Source organism: Scardinius erythrophthalmus (assembly GCF_964197995.2).
Source record: "Scardinius erythrophthalmus genome assembly, chromosome: 2".
NCBI classification, from domain to species: Eukaryota; Metazoa; Chordata; class Actinopteri; order Cypriniformes; family Leuciscidae; genus Scardinius; species Scardinius erythrophthalmus.
This window is the reverse complement of record NC_138222.1, coordinates 2,402,696-2,422,249: the sequence shown is the minus strand read 5'-3', so window position 1 is coordinate 2,422,249 and position 19,554 is coordinate 2,402,696. Positions and strand designations below refer to the sequence as shown.

Below are 19,554 nucleotides of genomic sequence, written 5' to 3'. Positions count from 1 at the left end.
TCTTGGATATAATCCGTCTTTTTAGTGGTACGGGTGTAGAGTAGACGCACGATAGGCGAAAAAAATTTTGTTTGTAAATGAATGCGGAGAAGACGCGTTCAGCCGTGATCCACGGAAGTAACCTATAAGAGTATCCAGTGTTCACTAGGATCACTAGGCTTGAGACGCGTCTGCTCAACAGTCCGCGTTGTAACTATGAGGTGAGGAAAAGTAGAAAATGTTCGTTGTAAGTGAGTTTAAAGAGAAATCAAGAATTATAAATCAATCGATGGAGCTCCAAAGACAACAACGCGTTCAGACGCGACGCATGCGCATTCGAAACAAATAAGTATTTTTTCTAGATCCTTTTTCTAGATCCATCTAGATACGTGTGTCCGCCAAACCTTTAGCTAACAAGAACAAACTAAAAGGCATGAAAACATTGTAATTTAATTTAATAAAAGTATTAAATCCTATTAAATCCATACTCCTTTCGCCAGTCGTAAAGAGTGATTGATTGGTGTGCAAAAAAATACTTCTGCCTAATGTCTGATGCGGGTTACACAAAGTAAATCATCTACACAGTTATTTAGTTTTCTTATTTAATGACCGACAATTTAGTTGTAATAATAATTTTGGCATAAGGCTTATTAGCATTAGGCTATAGCCTGAAAGGTCTGATTTATGCACTGTTACAACAGTCATTTTCACAATGACATTTGAGTTCATGATTTTAATATAAGACTAATGACAGACTGTTGATCTTTGAATGAAAATATGTTTGGTTCAGGTTTGAAATTCATTATCTTTTATTATAGGCTATGTAGTCTAATATCATAGTTGGCCTAATAAAATGTATTATTGACTTCATTTTTGATGAAGATAGCATAATATGCTACAACATAACATTTTATTAAATAAACATCAAGAGCAGTGAGTTATTCACGTTTTCTTGACAGTATTGTTAAACATTTTGCATCAGCAGATTTGTGATCCTTGACACTCATTTACATTTTTCTGCAAGTTTTACAAACCAACAAACTACATCCTGACATTTTCAGTCAGTCACACAATAAAACTTTTTCTAGCTCTGAATGGTTCTGTTCACTAGATAGGGACTTGCGATTTGGGTCCCTCTGCAGTTTCCATCAGACTATTTAGGGAGGGGAGAGAGAGAGGAGACATTTGGAAAACTTATTTAAAGGGATGGTTTGGGGTAATTTTTCCAAAGTGTTGACAACTTAGTGTTAACTAATAATTGTTATAAACTGGTACTACCAACAAAATATTAGTGCATTCCTGGAATGTCGTTACACTACATCCCTATGTATTGCTTTCTGCCAGGACTTTTACAGGCTTTTTTGGCTCGAGGTCATGGTGCAAAGGACCCTAGGTTGAAATTACTCCAAACCATCCCGTTAACAAAATTGCACCCACCTCAGATAGATAGGACATATTTTTCATGTTGCTAGCATGTTTCAGATTTGAATTAGCACATTACTAACATGGTTTAAAATGTTGCTTGCATGATTTAACACATTGCATGTTGGTGACATGATGAACATGTTGCCAACATGATTTAACACATTGCTATATGTTGCTATAACAATTTAACACGTTGCTAGCATGATTAGCATGTTAACATGTTGCTTAAAAGATTTTAACACATTACTAGTATAATTAACATTATAGATAAATAAAATCTTATGAGTTTAAAGGGCTTCTGGGAGTTTGAATTTTAACAGTCTTGACGCATTTGATTATTCCATCAATGCAAGCCTATGGGAAATTTATGATTTTTAATTTACATTTTTAGGAAAACAATAATAGATTAAGATGAACCACACTAAGTCAGAACAGTCTGATCTGGGTTTGAAGGTTCTAGCTTGAAAGATTTAGGAGTTACAGAATTTGTGTCAGAAGAAGTAGTACTAAGTTGAAATCGAATTTCAGCAAGTTGGCGTTCTCAAGCCAAGTTAAAGGGGGGGTGAATTACTGTTTCATGCATACTGAGTTTTTTACACTTTTTAAGAGTTGGATTCCCATGCTAAACATGGTCAAAGTTTCAAAAGTTAAGTTGTACGTTTGAAGGAGTATTTTTGTTCCAAAAATTGTCCTTCCGGTTTGTCACAAGTTTCGGAAAGTTTTTTTCGAGTATGGCTCTGTCTTACGTAAGAGAGGGCGGAATTTCCTTATATGGGTCCTAAGGGCACTTCTAAGGGCACGGTAAGATCGCGGGCGCGCGCGCACTCGTAAAACAGAGCAAGAGAGTGAAAGCAGTTCGCCATCAAAGCGCCCTGCCCGGCTTTTGGGAAGTCAGTGTCACCAAAGAAGTGTGTTTTTGGTTGCCAGGGCAAGACAACCCTGCACAGATTCCCAAAGAACCCGGCGTTAAGGCACCCGTGGATGGAGTTTGTTTTCCTGAGCATAAACGGAGTTGTGCAAGACTGTTGTTCCCTGCATTTCGACGATGATTGTTTTATAAACAAAGCCCAGATCGGATTTGCAGATCGTCTAATGCTTAAGGATTGAGCTGTCACAATGATAAAGGTTCGGTGAGTAAAACTACTTCTATTGTCTCTGTGTGTTGTTAGCTCGGCGCGTTAGCACAGCTTTAGCTTCGCCCACACGGCTCGCCCCCAGCCGCTCGTTTTTTTCCGGAAAGACTCGGTACAGCCAATCTTTCAATTAAAAATATAATAAAACAAAAGACTTTTTGGAGATATGAAGGATGCAATATTACTCTATAGGTACTCAAGATTAACAGGAGATTGAGTGAAAATGAGCATTTCACCCCCCCTTTAAAGTTGGTTGCAATGGTTTCAAGCAGACTTTAGAAAAATATATTATCATTTAGCCAGTGTTGTGTGTGTTATAGAGTGAACACTTGGAAACAAACACAGTAAAAGTAATTTAATAAAAAAAAGGGAAATAAGCACCAGTGTAAAAAATGTAATGCTGAAACCATATAACTATATAAAAGAAATAAAAGCATACATGATGCAATTAATATCATTGCAGCTGAGGGGGAAAGGACAGAAATAGAGACATGTATCAAACAAAAAGTTTTTGAAAATTCAGTGCTTTCAAAAAAAAAAAAGTAAATTTACAGTATAATTCATGCTTTAGTTTAGATCAATCTTTAATGCCAAAGAAGTTGTAAAAACATAACTCTTACATTTCATAAAATATACTGGGCAAAAAAATTTGGGACAAACATCTTAAGCGGCATTACAGATTCTTCCCCACGGAGCAATCCGAACAAATATCGAATGTCTTTTGAATTGTGAGATGCTTTTACGGGAGAAAAACAAAGCCACGTTCCTGCCTAGAGTGCTCCCATGAAAAGAAAACACTGAAGAACATTTCCTTTTTGTTGGCAGGTGAACAGTGCTATTTTTCCAGCTCCAACTTTAAACATTCAAATCAACAGACCATAAAGCGAACTATAAAAATTCTCATATTTTGCACTTTTAAACCATCTCTTCTTGTAGAGAGAGAAATGAACAAAAAAACAAACAAACAGAGTCTTAATCGTCTCCTCCTCCATACATGTCTGCCAGCTTCTTGAAGCGAGGGCCCCAGTCGTTGATGAAGTCGTAGTCCTGGTCTCCTCCTGAGCTGGAGGAGTTGAGGGAGCTGAGCGAACCTGCGTCTGAGCCGCCTCCTTCATAGTCGAACACCAGGAGAGAGTCGTACGGTGGAGCGGTGGGGTCGTTATCCGCAGCATTCAGATTCTACCGGACAAAGAATAGAGTCGTTAGCCCCTTTCACACAGCAATCCCGGGTAAGCTACCGAAAAATAGCCAGAACGACTTTGCCGGTAAATAAATCTTGACAGGTGTGCCGTTCACACAAGCAACAGCGTTCTGGCTTTTTACCGGTAACAGACCGATCACACTAGGGCTGCACGATTAATCACAATTTCAATGTTAATCGCACTTAAATAGATTTGGCTTATCGAGATTATGAAATTGCAAAGGCTGCGATTATGTTTTTAAATGCGCAGCGCGTCATTGATGATCGGCTCTGTAAACGCGGCTCACTCTGAAAGCTCTGCGAGTTTGAGTCGCTTATAAAGGCAACATGCGTCAAACATCTTTCCAAACATGAGAAGCATTTGTGAACCTCTGGTCCAACAAAAGACATTTAATATCATGCTTTTACTCCAAACTCACTTCATAAGGACAGTTGAGCTCCTCCTGAGATGAGCTTCTTACACATAATAGGTCAGTCGTGTGTTTATTAGTCATGTTTAATCAAAGCGTTTCAATCTTCCGTTCATTCAGAGACGGCTGTCGGTAGGGATTTCCTGGAATGATGCGTTATCATACTTCTATGGAGGGGCATATTTGGAGTGTGTGAGAGACTGGTGTTCAGAGGCATATTTGGCGTGCGTGTGTGACGCCCTCTGGTGTTCAGATGGAGAAGCATTTACTACCAATCAGCCGCTGCACTGACAAGCTGTGCTTAAAATAAATTGCAGCCTGTGTCAATTTCATGCAGTATCATTGCGATTAATTGTGCAGCCCTAATACACACATCAGTTCCAAAATACTGGTAAACTCTGATGTCATTAACCGGAAATGTATGCCTTGTTCTTAAAGAAGGCTATTTATTTTAATCATACATGACAGTATCGCTAACTGTTACTCTAAAGGCATATGAAGAGATTTGTCAACAACTTAGTTTCAGTATCACTCCAATTTGAAGACATTTGTAAACAGTGCCGAGTAAACGCGCCATTTTATGAATGACCCAGAGCCGTTTCTTTTTTCCGTTTTTCCACATTCTTTTGATTGACAATATAATCGGCACTGATTATCGGCTGTTTTTAAACAATCGGTCAATGGCAAAAATAACAGCTTTAATCGGCCGATACCGATTATAGGCCGATACATCAGTTCATCTCTAATACTTCAATCTTGCTTTAAAATAATTCTCTTAATTGAGGTTTAACAGGAATTCTCTTGAGGTTTAATAAGTAACAAAATCACTTACATCATCAATGAACGCGCCAATCTCATCAGGGTTGGTGGGCCGGGGTCTAAACTGAGGTGCCGTCATGTAAGTGGGCGCCACATCGTTTCTGAACACGTCAGGTCTGTTGTCCAAGCCTCGATGCAGTACGCTCAAATCAAAGTCCTGCGCAGAAAGAGTGTTGGATATTAAAGTACAGCAAAACCATTTACTACACAGCAGCAGACAGTTGGTCAGTATGTTATTACGTTTTCATAAACCTTGTATTTACAGCACATTAACATCAGCACCAGACAGCAACAGATCCGGCCCACATCTGGGCCATGTGGAAACCATGTGTACCGGATGTGGGCCGACACCATGTTGCTGTCTGGGGCGTAACTGCAACCGCCGGTATGCATCAAGAATTCACATTAAGAGCATTCCTGCTGACTCCTGGGTTACCATGTTATTTCCTTTTTATAATGCTTATTCATTAGACAAGTCACTGCGAGTGGAGCTCTGCAAACTACAGCTGCACGATTAATCGTTAAAATATTGCAATCTCGATTCAAACACCCACATGATCTTATTCTTAAAATGACAATGATTCCCTATGCCTATTAAACCATCATTAAGATCATTTATGTATAGGTATCAAACAGCTTCAGTCTTTTCAACCACACAGTATCATTTTTAATTGCAATAATTCAGATTAATCACAAGTTCTGGGATAAACGTTTATAGGCCGGATATAAACACTGATGCCTAAGATAGCATTTTCACTGTACCTTTTGAAAGTAACTTGATGCTTCAAATGAATAATCTATCAATTACATTGTTACACCAGTAGGTGGCGCGAAGTGACAAATGTTATGAGTCATTCAAAATAGCATGTTCATCCAGTAATTAATCAAGTGAAGTCTTTGAGAGAGTCATTGAATCATTCATTCAACCAGATTAAATAAAACTGACCAATTAACATTGTCAGAACCTCTAATAAATGAATAGCTATAGATAGCATGCATCAATTTGAGTCAGACTTGAGGCAAACTCACACTACATGAATTTTGGCTGGATTTCACAGCTGCAAATAAACTTCAAAGCTCTGCAGCAAAAACCCCAGATCGCAGCCAAATCAGAGCTTGTTACGGTCAACAATGCTAGTTAAGTGATCGTGATCTGAGCAAGGCTTAAGCAGTCACAGAGGATTATCACCACTTGATCTTGAATTGTGTGTGATGCAATGTCAAGACGGCCATATGGGCAGGGGCAGGTTTTAGCAAGTTTTATAAAACGCTTAACCTCACATTCAGCCTTTAAACATTTTCTTGAGAGACGAGTCAAAATTAGGCAATCTCCTGGTATAACTGAAGTTCCAAACATAAGCTTGGGAAGAGCCCAATCATTCAGTGCTGTCAATCACCACAAGCTTACACTTATGAGCCAAAACTTTGACCAGTCACTGGCAAATCAAATATCATTGATCATATCCTAACAAGTCCGAAATATTAAGATCTGAACAAATTAGATAAGCAAACAATCAGTTTTTGTAATCATGATGTAGGAAAAAAAATGGGCAACAAATAAAGATCAACTTTGACAAGGGCCAAATGTTTATGGCACGGAGACTGGGTCAGTGTATCTCTAAAACGGCAAGGCTCGTGGGTTGCTCCCAGTCAGCAGTGGTGAGGATTTACCAGTGGTCCGAGGAGGGACAAACCACAAACTGGCAAAACAGTGTGTTGGGCACTCAAGGCTCAATGGACAATGAATGCAATCCCGAATGGTCTGAGCCAACAGAAGGTCTACTGTGGTACAAGTCACAAAAATTGTAATGTTATGGGAGGAATGCGTCATGGAATCAAACTCTGCTGGGAAACACTGGATCTGGCCATTCATGTGGATGTAAACTTGACATGTCAACTACCTACACATTGTTGCAGACCCAGTAAAGCCCTTCCTGACAAGTGTTCCTGGTGGAAGTGGCCTCCAACAGAATAAATGATGCACCCTGCCACACAGCACACATTGCTCAGGAATGGTTTGAGGAACATGAAGAGTTCAAGGTCTTGCCCTGGCCTCCAAATTCCTCAATCCAATCGAGTCCCCTATTGCATCACGTGGAAGGCCATGTATGTGTGCGCTGTTGACCTGGGGAAGAGATGGCACCGGGATCCACTGTGCGATGGCAACAAGCCAAAAAAGAGAGATCAATGTTCTGCTGGGAAACACTGGGTCCAGCCATTCATGTGGTTGTACATTTGACACGTGCCCCCTACCTACCCTGCTTCCTGACACTGTTCCCTGGTGGAAGAGGCCTCCTTCGGCAGGATGATGTCTCATTCTACCACATTGTTCAGGAATGGTTTGAGAAACATGAGTTCAAGGTGTCCTTAATTCCCAAGATATCAATCCAATTGAGCATCTGTGGGATGTGCTGGACCAACAAGTTCAATCCAAGGTGGCTCTACCTCACAACCTACAAGATCGGAAGGATCTGCTGCTAATGTCATAGTGCCAAATACTAGAGTCCACGCCTTGGCAGGCCGGTGCGGTTTTGGTAGCACGCGGAAGAACAGCATATTAGACAGGTGGTCAAAATTTTGGCTCATCGGTATATACAAGCGGTCGTCACTATGCCATCCTTGAGGAAATACTTCCAGCATTCCTCCAGCTCCCCATCTCAGCAAACCAAGCTAATTTACCATTAACTATTAAGATTGGAAGGGCAGGTAAACACGTGATAACGTTGAAACGTGCAGTGCTCTCATTTACAATGAAATCACCTTTTGAAGTTTAAGAAGCAATTACATTAAGCTATTTTTCCAAATTTAAGATCTCCTGAAAGAGACGTTGCTTGTACCATTTGTAGATCTTGGTACAAGTTACAGCCTTTAATTCGATGTAATAGAATATTCTTTTACACAAGGATCGAAGTCCCTGCGGGTCCTTAATGTTTTAGTGCGAGCACCACAGCGATTCAGGTAGTGAATCACTGGACCTTGAATTAGGCCCCATAAGCGCTTTCTGAGGGCACCCTGTTAACTTAAATGCTTATACTGTAAAATATGGTGATTATAAAAAGACATGTTGCTTGTTCAAAAGCAAGTTTGACTGTCAATTTCCAGGTACCAATGAACCAATTAACAAACCCAACCATTAAAATCTGATAAACCCCCTTACAGTATTTCAAATGAAAACCAACCTGATCATCTTCTCCACCGCCTTCCTCATCATAATAGTAGATGTTGTCCCTTGTATCATCTTCAGGAAGGAGAGGTTCTTTTTTGGTACTACTTTTCCTCCTCATGAACAAGAGCAGAAGAAGAGCGAGCACTGTGGTAAAAGAAACAACTTAACATGGCAAGCCTAAAGGATTCAGCAGTAATAATGAACCAAGAAAGATTGAATAGGGACTCAAAAGAGGTCAAGGAAAATTAGATTGCTATTGATCTTATAGTTCAATTCAAAGAGTGAATATGTTTGGAAAAAATTGCTAGCAATGAGACACCTTTTATGCAGTATAAAGTACATTGTTTCCCATACGTTGGCTAGACTGTGGCGGCCATTGAATATATTTTAACTTCTTATAATAACAAGTTATTTAAATGTGTTTTGCACTATTGAACTTTCTTTGTTTAATCTGCACACTGAATATGGGTTTGAGCTCTTGACTCTGAAATCTCAAAGTGATCAGATTGACGAATTTCTCTTTAAAATGTACAACATTCTATCCTGTGGGAAACACTGAACTTTCTGTATGCATAAAAAGCTTGGAAGATCAACTACATGTACACTCATAAATGCATGGGAGAAATTACATACATAGCAGAAGCAAGATTCCTCCCAGGATTCCCAGAACTCCAGATAGTGGCACTGCTGCTACCGCTCCTTTGGTAGTACATTCCCCTGCTTCTCCTTCGCAGTCACACACTTTTGCTTGAATGGTGTTTTCCTGATCAAACCCACCCTGATCAATAACTTTCAGGACAACACTGTAGTCACCCTGCTCCAATGTAGACTTCAGTGTCAGAAAGACACCGGTTGCTAAAATGGGAACATTATAATAGTTAGACATGTATACCAAGCCAGATACATATTTCAATGTGTAATGTATGAAAGAATGAGATTAATTTCTTTAAAACATTAGTAATTGCTCACATGTGCCATTCATCGAGGTGGACCAATTTTTACTGGTTTCTCCGTAGGTCTCAACTCTAAAGGGACCAGCGAAAGGAGGTCCATCTTTGTCCGTTATAGAGAGAAGCACTGGGGCTGAACCACGATTGCACATTCTTATATTCCTTTCACTGATGACAGGAGCGTTGTCATTTACATCCTCCAATTCAATTACCAGGGTTCCTGTGCCAGTTGCTGGAGCTTCACCTGCACACAAGCACAGACATCAGAAAAAGGCCAGCAATAATTCTCCTCTTAAAAAATGAAACACAAATTACCATCATCCACTGCCAAAATGATAGCTCTGTATTTGCCATCTTTGACAAAGGAAGATTCTCTATCCATAAGGCTCCTGACTTTAATAACTCCTGTGTCTGGAGTAACACTCAGCCAGCCGGCAGGATCAGTGCCAATTTTATACCTGGAAGGAACCAAACATACAGGTTAAAACTAGAAATGTTCAGCAAGAACAACTTAAGTCTTGCCTGGAAGTTTAAAATCTTAAGTTCAAAGGATATACAGGCATGCTATGATTTGAATTCTGCATATGAGAGATTTGACATTGGAAGGGATAAATGCATTAATAGGTAGACAGTAGCTAAGGTGGTTCTCAGATTTGTCTGTGGACATTGGTTTGCTAAAAGATCTGAATCTCTAGAGCAGAGGTTCTCAACCTTTTGGAACATAAACTGAAGGGATCTCTGACCCAAGCAAATCAACTGAAATCCTCACTGAAATAATGGCCGAATTGTTGTTTCAGTCCTTCAACATGTTGTGCGGCTGTGTTAATCAAAGGAAAGATATTTATCCCCGTCTCTTGCACAGTCAGCGGAGTTGGGAAACATGCAACATTTTTATTAATTAGCCAAACATGGCAAAGATCCAATTTGGATCCAACGAACGCCAACGATTGCACAGACTTTGAATTTATTGAACACATCAATGCCAACATCAACCTGTCGAAAAAGTCTAAAAGGTATGCAGGGTTCCTGCAGGTTTCAGTTAGTCAAATTTAAGACCTTTTTAAGACATTTTAAGACCATGAAGATTGAAATTTAAGACCTACACGACGCATTGCCAAAAAAAATTCAAATCAAAGAATTCATTTTATTTCAATGAATTCAGTAATTGAAAAAGCATTAACTTAATTTACAGATAAAGCAATCACATTAGTAACCTTCCAGACCCAGCAACGCGTGTCAGAGAAAAGAACAGAATCAGATAATTTTTTTTTTATAGAAAATTGTACTTTGCATATTATAGGCCTACTGTAAAAAACACATTAGTTGATTTTAGTTGATCATAACTAGATAAAATGGCATGAACATTTCATTTAATTATTATAGTGCCAAAAATGATCACTGTTATCACAGAATCCTGTTCAAAAAGTACTAATACTACACAAATCAATTCACCAAGTTTTATGTCGAAAAACAGCAAATAACAAATAAAATTAGCATCAATACGCACTAACATAAACATTAAAATAATACGATTAAAAATGATAGCCAGATTTTAAAAGTGTCTTGTACATGTTAGTATATAACATGTTGCAAGTTCAAATAAAGTTGACAAAAAAGGTTTTTATAAAAACATAAACCTCACATACTTCAGACTTTAATTTATCTTTGACTCATTCTTTTTATAAAAAATGATTTACTGACATTTACAATACACTTTAGCTTATCTTTTATTATTATAGTAAAATTCAGTCCGATTTTCCCGTGGCGTCTGTCGTTGCTATGCAACCATGCACTGCGCTCTCCACAATGACAAAAGTTTTAGTGGCTAATGGATTTCCACCGCCAAAAAACGCTTGCTGTAGCTCTGTTACAAGATTTATTTGCGGAGAAGAGAAAAACACCCGTAGTGTTTGGGTGCACCCGCATCCTTCATGTCTTTTTTCATGTCGTTACGCCTGGAAAAAAAACGAGTGCGTCGCTTCAATTATAAGCGCGCTTACCGCACGACTACATTTGAATGAACTTGAGCGCGAAAAAGACACGATATGTGAACTGCCTCTTGGCGAGCGACTTCGATACTTTTTTGCTACTTTGTAATACTTTGCATCAAGAAACATCTTCACCTCTGAACGCAACTCGTAGCAGCGATGTAAAACCAGACCTCTGGAGAGCCAGCTGGGTTTTATGCAGAGCGGTGTTTTTATTTATATGCATTCTGCTTGAAGCGCAATAAAACACATTCAGTAACTAAATGATGTCCTGTATGCGTGTTGTTTCTTGAAAACAATTTGCACCCCACTTGTTGAGAACCACTGCTCTAGAGAAAGCAGTACATTTTCAAATGGAATGAAAATCTGAGGGGATAAAATGATTTGCAACATTTCTTACGTTATCTTCTGTGCTTTTCCAGTGTCTGGATCAGTGGCTTTAAAAGTAACCAATTCACTATCAACTGGTGAATCTTCAGGTTTGAAGATAACCTTCTCCTTTGGATTAAACTCTGGAGGCTCATTCACATCAATTACATTCACAGTGACTGTGGCAGTGGAAGTGGGCAAAGAACCAACAAATGGATCATCGTTCTCAACAATCACAGACAGAATGAATTGCTTGTTCTTCTCAAAGTCCAGGGGCTGAATGGAAAAGAAAGCATCTTTTACTAAAGGAACATCATCACAACCATTGTCTGTGGAAACACATGAGCAACACACAGTACCTTTACAGTGGTGATGATGCCCTCTAGCTGGCTGGGTCCAGTACTGACACTGAAAAACCCATTGTTGTCACCGCTAATAATCTTATATTTGGTTGACCAGGCAGGAGATCCAGGTTCATCTCCATCAGTAACTGTAAGTCTGGCCACTTCAGCCCCTACTTTATTCTCTGGGACAGATACATTGTGCTAAACAAAGAGAAGTGTGGTGTAAATAAGTACAGTTATAAATATAGTTGTAACACTTATATTATAATATTCTGAATGTATTAATATACATTACCGTGGTTTGCTCAAACTGAGGTGCGTTATCATTGCTGTCAGTCACGGTAATAACAGCTGTGCCAGTGGTTGCAAAACCTTTTCCAGCATCGTCAGTAGCCGTAATTAACACAGTATATCTGGACCATTTCTGAAAAGAAAGATGTTTTCTGGTGAGTTTGTTTACATTAAATCATTCATCAATGCGAGATCCAGTCATCATTTCTCACCTCTTTGTCCAAGCCTAAAGCATTCACACGAATTCCTCCAGTAACAGAGTTGATTGTAAACAGGTTTGGTTTTGGCAATTCTGGATCTTGCTTTACGATTGAGTAACTGATAACACCATTGTCAGTATCCACAATATCATCTAGATCAGTGGCTGTGACTGTCATAAACTCATGACCTTCAGTGAGAGAAGAAGAAAGACTGATTCGGTGAAACTGAAGAGCCATTTGGGGAAAAAACTGCTAAAAACCATTTCATTAAGAAACTGCATCATACACCTACCTATACCAGCAGCTTCAGGAACATTTCCATTGAATGGATTTTGAGTAAATACAGGCTTATTATCATTTTTGTCCAGCACATATACAATAATTTCCAATGGCGCTTCTGAAATATTCACATCAACTCCAGTCGCACGAGCTTCAAGCTAAAGACAGGAGCAGAAATACAGGCATGTTAAGAGACAAATATCTGAAGTTGTCTTTTAGTCCATGTCTGTTAGCTTTGACAAGTGTAGTTTAAGAAAAACAATTTAGTAGATGTACAAATTACAAACGAAAAAAAAAAAAGCAAAAAAACCTAACATTAAAAATACACCAAGAACTATCTGCTGATTTTAAAAGTTAGAGACCTAAAATCAGCTTACTTTGTATGAAGCTTTTTGTTCTCTGTCGAGTGGTCGAGTCACAAACAGATTCCCTGATAATCTTTCTACATAAAAAGTCCCCTTAGGCTCCAGATCCGCTCCTTCACCTGTGATCTTGTATTGCATCGTAGCTTCCTTAGAATAGCTTGACTTAATCTAAATACAGAAAAAAAAACAGATACAATAACAGAACATGTTAATAAGAAACAATAACAAATGTAGATAAGACAAAACTCTCGTCCAACTTTCCCTTCATGTCTTTCTCTCACCTGGTGCAGTTTAAATGGGAAAGGACCTTTGCTATCCTCAAGTATAGAGAACGGAGGAATAATCCATTCTCTCTTTGCTCTCTTCAGACCCGAAGACGACTTTGGAAACATCAGAACCAGATCATCAGCGGGAGATTCCATCTGAAATTTAGTAAATGACAATGAACGAAATTGTTTCTTGGCTCGCTGTACATCGTATATTTCAGGGCTCCAGACTGGTGGCATTTGCTAAATGGTGGCATTTTGCACCATTTTTTCCACCAGTGCAATAGGGCTGAAAAGATTAGTCGACATTGTCGACAACGTCGACAATAAAAAAAATTGTCGACAAATATCTTTGTTGTCGAGTAGTCGTTTGATCCCACGTGACCTAATGTAAGGGCCTGCAATATCGCAATTTGACCGCTACGGCGCTGTAGCGCTAGAGTGTAATGCAGCCGTTACAAATGCTATTGCGGTAGAAGAAAACACAGCGCGAATTATGACGGAGTGCAAACGAATCCGAACTAGTAAGGTGCAAACCAAGAATGCTGTCGTATGCAATACATACAAGGCGGAACTTGCTTTTCACGGGAACACAAAATGCATGTTAAAACACTTAAAGAGGAAAAACCCGGCACGAGACGAGCCGGTGAGAGGTGAATATTCTCCAGCTGAAGCTAAATAACTAGAAGTAAATCTCTTTTTAGAGAATGCAATACTACTAATAATAGCAATAATATTAACAATAATAATATAATTACAGTAATGTGATGATTTATTTTTGCATAGAATAAAGCTTGATCGAGCTTAGGAGTCAGGGCTGTTTTTATTATTGTAGCTCTATTAGGTAACGTTATTACAGTATTATCCCTTGTCTGTATTTTGTTACATATTCATGAAGACTTACAAAAGGAGATGTTATGAAGAATATCATGTCAGTTATTTTTTTATACTGTAAATTAAAAGGTGAATGAGAATGTCTCTGTCAGCTCAGTTCAATTGTCATATCAATTTAAAAAAATGTATAAAAATTATATATATATATATATATATATATATATATATATACACACACACATATAATAATTGTTTGCAGTTTAAGTGTCTGTAATGCAGCTGATCATTTTTTTGTTTATTTTTTTCTATTGAAAGAGAACAGAATACTTAACCAATGCTTAGAGAGCATTTGTGTGTGATTTGAGTTGGACAGAAATCTGAAAACTTAAAGAGAATGACCTGTTTAGTTGCTCAAAGTTCATTAAAACAACCATTTCAAAAGCTGAAGTGATTTTCTTTTTTTATATTATAGTTAGAATATGTATAACTCAGTGTTTTAACTAATTGAAAAGGCTGAATAATCGTTCCAAGCGTACTGATTAGTCAGCGAAATAATCGACGAATAGTCGATTAATCGTTCTAATAATCGTTAGATTAATCGATTATCAAAATAATCGTTTGTTGCAGCCCTACAGTGCAACTCAATTTTGTTAGAGGTCACACTGGTACCACTACCATGTTGCCCAACTGATAAAAGCTGCCATTTCAGCTGCACAAGAAACAAACGAAACGAAAGCAAAAAGAAACCAGCCATCAACCAATAATAGACAAAAGCGCACAACAGGTTTACTCGTGGGCCGACCTCAATCATGTGACACCGTTAGTAGACAGCGCTGGGAGATCCAGTGAGAAAGTGCTTGAATTCACCACAGTATCAATAAAGGCCAATTTCAGCAGAGAATTCTGTTCAATAAACCATATCAGATCAAAAAGTGTTGACATGGAAAGCAGGAGAAACATTGAAAAGCCACCCATAACTTGTTCATTCTTGGCACAATCCACTAATCACCATGGATTCACTATTGTAGTAACGCTAACTGTAACCATGGTATTGTGGCAGAAATAGTCAAATGTTTTTACAATATTAATCTGAGGGTTCTTACAACTGTTTGAGAATGAACTTGAAGCACTTAAAGTGCTTCACAACTTTTTCCAGCACTTCAAAGCTCTAAATAACCAATTTAAATGTTATTTTTAATGAGATCACTAAAACCATTATTTCTTCATCCTTTGACGATCGTCCCCATTTGTAGCACTAGAAGTTTAAAGATGTAGGAAAACTAACACTCGGTGGCAAATTTGCATGTTTTGCTTTTTAATTTATATTTAGACATTACAAAAATACTTTAACATATCAAATCAAGAAATAAATGTTATATGTTTGGCACTACTTTTTTGTACTGTAGTCTCTATAAATAAAAAATATAAATGCAGCTCATGACCCCTTTAAAGATGTGTTTTTAAACTCCATACAGTTACTACATCAAAAAACATCCGAATTTAGAAGTAAATCCATTTTAAATCCTGTTTTTGACCCTATCATTTGAACACTTTTTATAGGAGTCACATTAAAGACTTGAGGTAGCCTAAACGCCCACTGCCATGATTGGCTATCATATTAATTTTCAATGTCCCTGCCATTTCACATGTAAATTGGTTTTAAAAACTCCCGATGTTGAAACCTCCTTACATAGTTGAAACAAAAGCATATGCTAACAATGTGAAACATTTATGTGCATTACATAATAAGTCTTGGCTGTGGCAAACAAAGTTTAAGAACTGACTTTCCATCGTTTCAGTTAAAGGATGACTGCAGCACTACAGTCTTTCGTCACACTATGACGCAATAATGACAAAATCAGAAGGAGTCATTTTCTGAGCTTGGTTTCAATAAAAGCTGTTTTTGGACTACCAAGGAAGTTGAGTTCTGCAACTTACCGGGTATTTTTATAGTACAATGACCTCTTATGTCAAAAGATCAATAAGTTATCTCTCACAATTCATGACCCCTTTAAACTGCAACTGAATTGCGCAGAAAACAAGTCAAACTTGTATACTTGCTCCTTATATAATCAAAGCGTTGACCCGGTTAAATTTTTTTTTTGCTTTTTGCATGTTACTGTTGTTAATAAAAGTAAATTTTAACTGGATTTTAACTGAAATTAACTCCAAGAAATAAACATTTATTATTAGTAAACCGCACTTGATGCAAAACAATAGTAATTTTGTGATTAAATTACCTTTAGGATTAAGAATATAGAACAGTGCTCTATATTCAATCTTTAATGACGGTATTGGAAAATCATGAATTTAACATGGGCCTCTAATAATAATAATTTGTAAAAATACAGAATTTGATAGTTGAATATGCCCATTTAAAGTGTGATAGTAAAGTGGCACACATAAAAACTGAAGTGTCCAATAGAGGTCAGGCTTGTACTGTACTGACAGCAGTTTCTGTAAGGAACTAGTTTGTACCTGTGGAGAGGAGATGTTCATGACCGTGTCCATGTGATGGTCCTCATGATGATGATGGACACGCTCAACTCTGACAGATACCGTGTGCTTCTTGCCACTGGAGTCCCAAGCGTCCACAGAAAACACCTTGTGGCCTTCATGAAGAGTCACTTGTCTCTTCAGCGTTACAGTCCCATCCGTGTCCACATTAAACCGCTTGTCAGAGGACTGGTAGAGCGTTCGTGTTCTTCCATCACAACTAGTGAAAGGAACTGAGGGAGGGAAAGGTACATAAACTTAAGACAGAGGTAGAACAAACTCAAGCTATGACTTCAATGCAATTTTATTTTAAAAAAAGGAACTTTTCTTTAGGAAAGTGATATGCTGAAACTTGTAGCGGTACATACACCATTCATATTTCCACATAAGCTTTACTTGTTTCACTTCACTTTCATTTCATCATTCAAAAACTAGGCTACTTGTTGCCACATGTTTGACCACCCACAGTATTAAGTGATTCACTGTAATAACGGCCAATCGGCCACTTTATAATATACATTTCTGGTCTCATGAAAGAGTTTGAGAGCCTCATGGATGGGACCAAAAAAGGTAACACTTTACTTAAAGCCCTTATGTATAGTACATTATAAAGGTATTTTTACATATCATTTCATAAATAATTGTAACCAAAGATAAAATGCATTATAATATTTGCAGAATCTGAAATTCGTCGTTTGTCAAGTGTTTTAATGCACGTTTCTTTCTAAATGTGCGTTCAATGAAGCATAATGTATTATATAAACGTGGTTACAATTATTCATGAGAACATACAATGCATTATAAGGTGCATTACAAGGCAGAGTTACTGCATTAAAAACACTTTCATAATGCATTATACATAAGGGTGTAAAGTGTTATGAAAAAAATTATGAAACAGTGATAAAAAAATAATTGAAATTTGCAATATTCACATTCAATGTTTGTTTGGATGTGGTAGAGCTTACATGCATGCTTTAGGCTAGTTTATGCCAAATAACTTCAGAATGATGCTTACTGTGTCAATCCTTTTCCCAAAACTGCAGCATAATTCATTTAAACAACCACTATCCAGTTATACAGAGGTTTTGCTATGGCTAATAGTGCATCCATTAGAGGTCGGAAGTGGTGAAACCAATCAGCTCTTAGAAATAAGCCACCATTAGTGGGACAATAAAGGAAAATCCTATAAAAGATGTACAGAGGTAAACTTACAGATCTATTGCAATATGAAACCAAAGACTGGTTAATGTCCAAACAAAAAGGTTTTTTTTTTTTTTTTTTTTTTAAATAAAATAAGTTAATATGAAAGAATAAATCAGAATAATGCTGTATTAACTCACATAATGGCTCTAGAAAAATGACTAAAATTAACAATGCTTGTGAGATGAGGGCATAAAATCGAAACTAAGATAAGTTGAATCACCTCTCATGGAAAGTACCTTCAATGCATTAAATAGGAATTCTTACACTTAATAAACACTGTGGCTAATAAAGCACTGGGTATGACAGAACCAAATATAACTGGGTTTATATATTTCAATGAGTGAAAAGAAAAAAAAAAGGAGGGGATAGGCTAAATCTTAAATGTTTTGTTGACCCTGATCTCCTGGTTTCACTCCCACAGAAACTCAGAATGAGATCATCTGAATTTCACAACACCTGCAGGTCTACTGAAGCATGAGATTTCATAGAGACTTTAAACACCTCACATGCTGCCAAATGAGAGAACTAAAATGTGATTTAATTCAACATTTGTGGAGTTAAACCCTAAGTGTTGCACAGAAAAACAACAGTTTAACCTGCACAAATAAAAACTCTTTGCTGTCACACCAGGAAACAAAAACAAGGTACTAACTTGCCAATATCTTTAAGAGGTTAAAGTCTCTAGATCTAATAAACGGCTATTAAAGAATCGAAATAGGTTGAATTAAATAAGTGCTGTAAAACAATGTTCGACCACACCGACTTTTGACGAAACTCGAGACACAGCAATTAAACTTGAGGTGAGACCAGATTTAACTTAGACTCTAGCATAGACCACACATAGCATTTTTGAATTAGCATACTTCCCGTTATATTTGAATATTTAATAACATTTTGAAAACGCTTCAGTGTTGTAAAGAGATTTGTATTGACCTACCTCTTCCTAGTCTTTTCCCCCTGTGAAGGTGATCTCTGTGCACTTTTAAAACTACTGTTTCCGACTCAAACCCAGGTGTACATGTCGACTCCTCCGAATATCCACACGAAAATACCTAGTTACAAAAATAAAGTCAACAAAAAAAAATATTTTATAATAAACCAAGCCGTTAGTGTCCGAAGGCGCGCCACCGTTTAGGTCCACAACTCGACGCCAGACAAAAAAAAAAAAAAAAACTTAACTTACCTGAAAGAGAAAAATTATAACTCCTAATCGCACAATCCCCACACAAGCCATTCGACACGCCAAAATCCACACAAAATCCTTCAGCTTTTTAATCTTTCGAGGCTTTTAAGTAAAGAGCTGCTGTTTTTCCAACCTCTCAACAGCAGCAAATTGAGGAAATGGTTTCCAGCAGGTATTTCTGCTCTGACGTCAGCAGCCAGGTGACCTCGCCCATCCGGTAATTACCATGTCCAAATATGGGTAGCTATTCGAGGCAGACACACAGGTAAAAAAAAAAAAACACAGTTCGAAAATCCCCGGATTAGTGAACTTCGTGTGAAATATCGAAACGCTGCGCTTCTCAAACATCCTGCATATCATCCCACACAATTAACTCTTTAAAAGACTATCTGTTCAACTGCTCACTCATGTTGCTGAACTGAAGAACTCCTTTCATGGCTTTACACTGTAAAATCCCCTTAGACACATCCTCTGTCTGCTGATGATGAAATTGATAACGATGATGAATCTACTGCCTCGATTTACTGAAACTAATAGCCCACATTAATCAAAATATACTATGTTTCTGTTAACAAATACATGAAAATTTAGGTTTTGATAAGAGAAATTGTTTATTGACCATGCCTATAAAATGAAAACTTAATACACCATGT

The 19,554-nt window shown here is 37.7% G+C and overlaps 1 protein-coding gene across 1 annotated transcript; it reads right to left on the bottom strand.

Annotated features, from left to right (window-relative positions):
* Positions 1-2,877: 2,877 nt before the first annotated feature.
* On the bottom strand, positions 2,878-19,302 carry cdh31 (cadherin 31). Its single transcript, XM_081358782.1, has 16 exons — positions 18,902-19,302; positions 18,656-18,770; positions 16,498-16,748; positions 13,201-13,341; positions 12,932-13,087; positions 12,568-12,712; positions 12,288-12,463; positions 12,080-12,208; positions 11,800-11,985; positions 11,472-11,716; positions 9,399-9,541; positions 9,103-9,327; positions 8,767-8,988; positions 8,147-8,277; positions 4,981-5,124; positions 2,878-3,716 (listed from the first exon to the last, which is right to left on the bottom strand). Exons 1-16 carry the CDS (start codon positions 18,950-18,952, stop codon positions 3,510-3,512), a joined length of 2,667 nt encoding a protein of 888 aa, XP_081214908.1. The 5' UTR covers positions 18,953-19,302; the 3' UTR covers positions 2,878-3,509.
* Positions 19,303-19,554: the final 252 nt, after the last annotated feature.

What these genes read in the sequence shown, in the direction of transcription:
- cdh31 (XM_081358782.1), bottom strand. Translation starts at nt 18,952, where the DNA reads ATGGCTTGTGTGGGGATTGTGCGATTAGGAGTTATAATTTTTCTCTTT. An exon ending in TCCTGAAGCTGCTGGTATAG is followed by an intron (nt 12,464 to 12,567) that starts GTAGGTGTATGA and finishes CTCTCACTGAAG; the next exon opens with GTCATGAGTTTATGACAGTC. An exon ending in AGGAATCTTGCTTCTGCTAT is followed by an intron (nt 8,278 to 8,766) that starts GTATGTAATTTC and finishes CTTTTACCACAG; the next exon opens with TGCTCGCTCTTCTTCTGCTC.